Below are 3,305 nucleotides of genomic sequence, written 5' to 3'. Positions count from 1 at the left end.
CAGGGCCTCATGGGGGAGATTAACCCGGAGGGCGCTGGGAGCGGGGAGGCTGGGGTTGGGGACTGAGGGCGGGAGGCGCGTGTGGGGGCCGGGACCCCAGCCCCACCAAAATGCTGCAGCCACACGCTCCGCACGCCCCTCTTCTGCATCTCGAAGTACAGCAAGGCGTAGTGCTCGTAGTCCGTGAAGGCCACGCGGATGTTGGTCTGCCCCATGGCTGCAGGGGCGAGAGCCACTGACCCAGGCCCAGGGCGCCCCCCAAGACATGCCCCCAGCCCACGACCTGGCCTGGAGTGCCCCTCCCGCAGCCCGCGCGGCCCCCTAAGGCCCTGCCCACGCTGCCCTCCTGGCTGTCCTGCTCACCTCACCTGGATTGCTGAACCGCCCCTCCTGGTCACCCTTGGTGAAGTTCATGTACAGCGTCTGACACCCGCCCTCGGGCCTGGGGAGGGAGGAGGAGGCCGGCCCCTGAGTGGCAGCCCCTGCCCGGCCCCCGGGCCCAGAGCTATGGCCCTGCCCACAGCCCTGGCCCTGCCTGCCATCCAGAGGCCGCTGCCCGGGCCACTAGGGCCACGGTTCACCCTCACAGCAATCCGTCAGGACACAGGGACTTCAGGGCGATGGTATACATGGGAGGAGGCGCCCGCTAGGGTGGGCAGGCATGATACAAGTGCTCAGGGGCACACAGCCAGCGGGTACAGGGTCTCCAGGCACACAGACACACACGGGAGACACACACATAGACACGCACAGACACACACACACACACACATGGACCCAGACATAGGCCTCCGTCTGCCTAGCACTGGGCCTCAGGCTGAGGTCTCACTGTGACAGGGGTCCCTGGGAGGGGCTGCCATGCTGTTTGGGCTGCAGGGACCCAGACAGCACCAGTCAGAGCCTGCGGTCTGATCCAGGACGCATCGGGGCCACCTCTGGGTCCTATTGGCCTTCCCCTGACCTCACAGGGGCCCCAGCTGAGGTTAAGGTCTTCCTCCTGTGGTCACTTACTTGGGGTAACCATACTTGAGGACCAGGTCGCCGTTGGGCAAGGCAGTCACTAAAACCACAGGCATCTTCATGGTGTCCACGGAGTCCAGGAAGTCCTGGTCGTTTGATACCATCACGACCACGTACCAGGTGCCCTGGAACTGGAGGGCAGGTGCAGGGCGGCTGGGAGGCGGCCCCTGGGCTCAAGCCCACCCGTCCAGCCCTGACACAGGCGCTTCCCAGCTGAGGCCAGGCCGGCACCCATGCTGACCCTGACACAGAGCCGGTGGGGTGCAGGGGTGAGGTGTGGCTTGTGGCAGCAGGCACAACCCAAGGGCCAGCTGGGGGCCTGTGTCCTCCCCAGCCCCCTCCCTCCCAGGCAGATGGGGCAAGTGGGTGGGGGCTTTCCCTTGACCCTACCCCCCACCACCTTCGAGCCTGGATCAAAGAGGGGCTGGGGGCCAAGGGTGGTGGCTCACGCCTGTCATCCCAGCACTTTGGGAGGCGGAGGCAAGAGGATTGCCTGAGCCCAGGGGCTCGAGACCTGCCTGGGCAACTTGGTGAGACCTTGTCTCTACGACAAATAAAAAAAAGTTAGCCAGGTAGGGTGGCGCACGCCTGTGGCTCCAGCTCCTTGGGAGGCTGAGGTGGACGGATCACCCGAGCCCAGCAGGTGGAGACTTCCATGAGCGTGCCGCTGCTCTCCAGCCCGGCAACAGAGTGAGACCCCGACGCCAAAAAAAGGGCAGGAAGCTCCCAGAACACCCATGCAGGAGGGCTCCTTGTGAGGAGGAGGGGAGGTGCTGGGCACACCTGGCTGGCGTTGAAGTCCGGGTAGACGGGGATCTCTATGTAGCCTGGGGACAGCCCAAGCAGGGCCAGGAGGGAGGCGACCAGCAGGGGCTGCAGCATCATGGACGGAGGCAGCGGGTGTCTCCTCGGACGCAGAGCGGGGGAGCTGGGGGCCTCCCTCAGGGAGCTTTATGCCCCAGAAACGCCCTGGGGCAGTGCTGGCCACTGGAACGGAGCCCACCGCCGCAGGCTCCTGTCGGGGTGCACCCTGAGCCATCGGGCTTGGCTGCTCTGCCTTTCATCCCTTGAGCCAGGGGACGCGTGGTTCCAGCAGGCCGTGGGGCCCGGGGGCTGACTGCCCGCCCACCTGCCTCCCTGGGCTCCTGCAGTCTCTCCGCCATGTTGGCTCCCAGCCCTCTGCTCAGTGCCCCCAGGCCTCCTGCTCCAGGAAGGCCACCCAGCAGCTCACCCTCCCCTCCGGGCCTGGAAATGGTGCCCCCGGGGGGGCGACTGTGGGCTCCACCCCGGGGGCCTGGTGGGCAGGCCACAGTGGGTCCCCCACATTGTGCGCCAGCAGGGCTGGGACAGAGGTCACCCTGAATGGGAATCTGGGAGAGGGCGGGAGGCCAGGAGCAACGTCAGCGGGTGGTGCCCAGACCCTGGCGAGTGGCCAGGGCGGTGCCCTGGAGGCCCAGCAGGGGGCCGGGGGCTGGGCGTGCTCCGGGAGTCAGAAGGCAGGTGGTCTGTCCTCGTGGGCCAGAGGCACTCCAGCACCCCCAAACAAATGCTCCTGCCTGTCCCTGAAATGCTTATCGCTCTCCAGTCAATCTGAGAGCGCCAATCCCTCGCCTGGAAAAGCCCAGCAGCCCTCCTCTCAGGCCTTTCCTGCCCAGGGGGGATGAGGGCGTGGGCAGCTGCCTGGGGATTAGGAGATAAGCGACTGGTCCCCACCAGCCCAGGGCAGACTGGCTGTCACTGGCAGCGCCAGGGAGTGTGGCTGGGAGGGGCAGGGGGCCGTGTCCAGGTCACGGCTGTGTCAGTGGCTGGGGACAGTGAGGGGCGCTCTGACTCAAGACCCCCCACCAGGAGCAAACACTGGCGGGTGCTGTGCCCGCCCTCTGTGGACAGCAGGCTGAGATCTTTCAGAGTGGGGAGGAGGATGTAGGGGGTGTCAGGGGCCGGAGCCAGGCCTGGGTGACGGTGACGGTGACCACAAGACACAAACAGGAGCCAGTCGTGCGCTTGCTTCTGGAATTTATTTCTCGGAGCCAGGATAAGCAGGGGGGCGCAAGAGCGCCACTGAGGGGGCGTCGGGGTCTCCGGGCGGGAGCAAGGCAGGCAGCCTCGGGACTGGGGTCGCCTGGCCGAGAGAGCAGGGGCTGCTGGAGGCATGGGCAGTGCTCCGCCCCTCCCGCCGTCCAGACTCCACTCAACGCCCGCCTCCCTCCTGGGGCGGGGCGTGCCAGTCTGGGCTCCCAGGTGTCCCATCCCACTGCAGGATGCAACGTTCTCTGCCCCCACCC

At 66.8% G+C, this 3,305-nt stretch overlaps 1 protein-coding gene across 1 annotated transcript in view; it reads right to left on the bottom strand.

The window, feature by feature from the left end:
* LOC103275392 (lipocalin-like 1 protein) overlaps window positions 1–1,905 on the bottom strand; it is a 3,118-nt gene extending 1,213 nt beyond the window's left edge. The window contains exons 1-4 of the mRNA XM_008072805.2: window positions 1,804–1,905; window positions 1,012–1,151; window positions 369–442; window positions 107–217 (exon numbers count right to left, since the gene is read on the bottom strand). Coding sequence (XP_008070996.2) covers window positions 107–217; window positions 369–442; window positions 1,012–1,151; window positions 1,804–1,905 — 427 coding nt within the window. The remainder of the gene's footprint in view (window positions 1–106; window positions 218–368; window positions 443–1,011; window positions 1,152–1,803) is intronic.
* Between the last annotated feature and the right edge of the window lie 1,400 nt (window positions 1,906–3,305).

The sequence above is a fragment of the Carlito syrichta genome, unplaced genomic scaffold (genome assembly GCF_000164805.1).
Source record: "Carlito syrichta isolate Samal-C Ts95f unplaced genomic scaffold, Tarsius_syrichta-2.0.1 Scaffold115609, whole genome shotgun sequence".
In the NCBI taxonomy this organism is placed as follows: Eukaryota; Metazoa; Chordata; class Mammalia; order Primates; family Tarsiidae; genus Carlito; species Carlito syrichta.
This window is presented reverse-complemented; position numbering and strand designations above follow the sequence as displayed.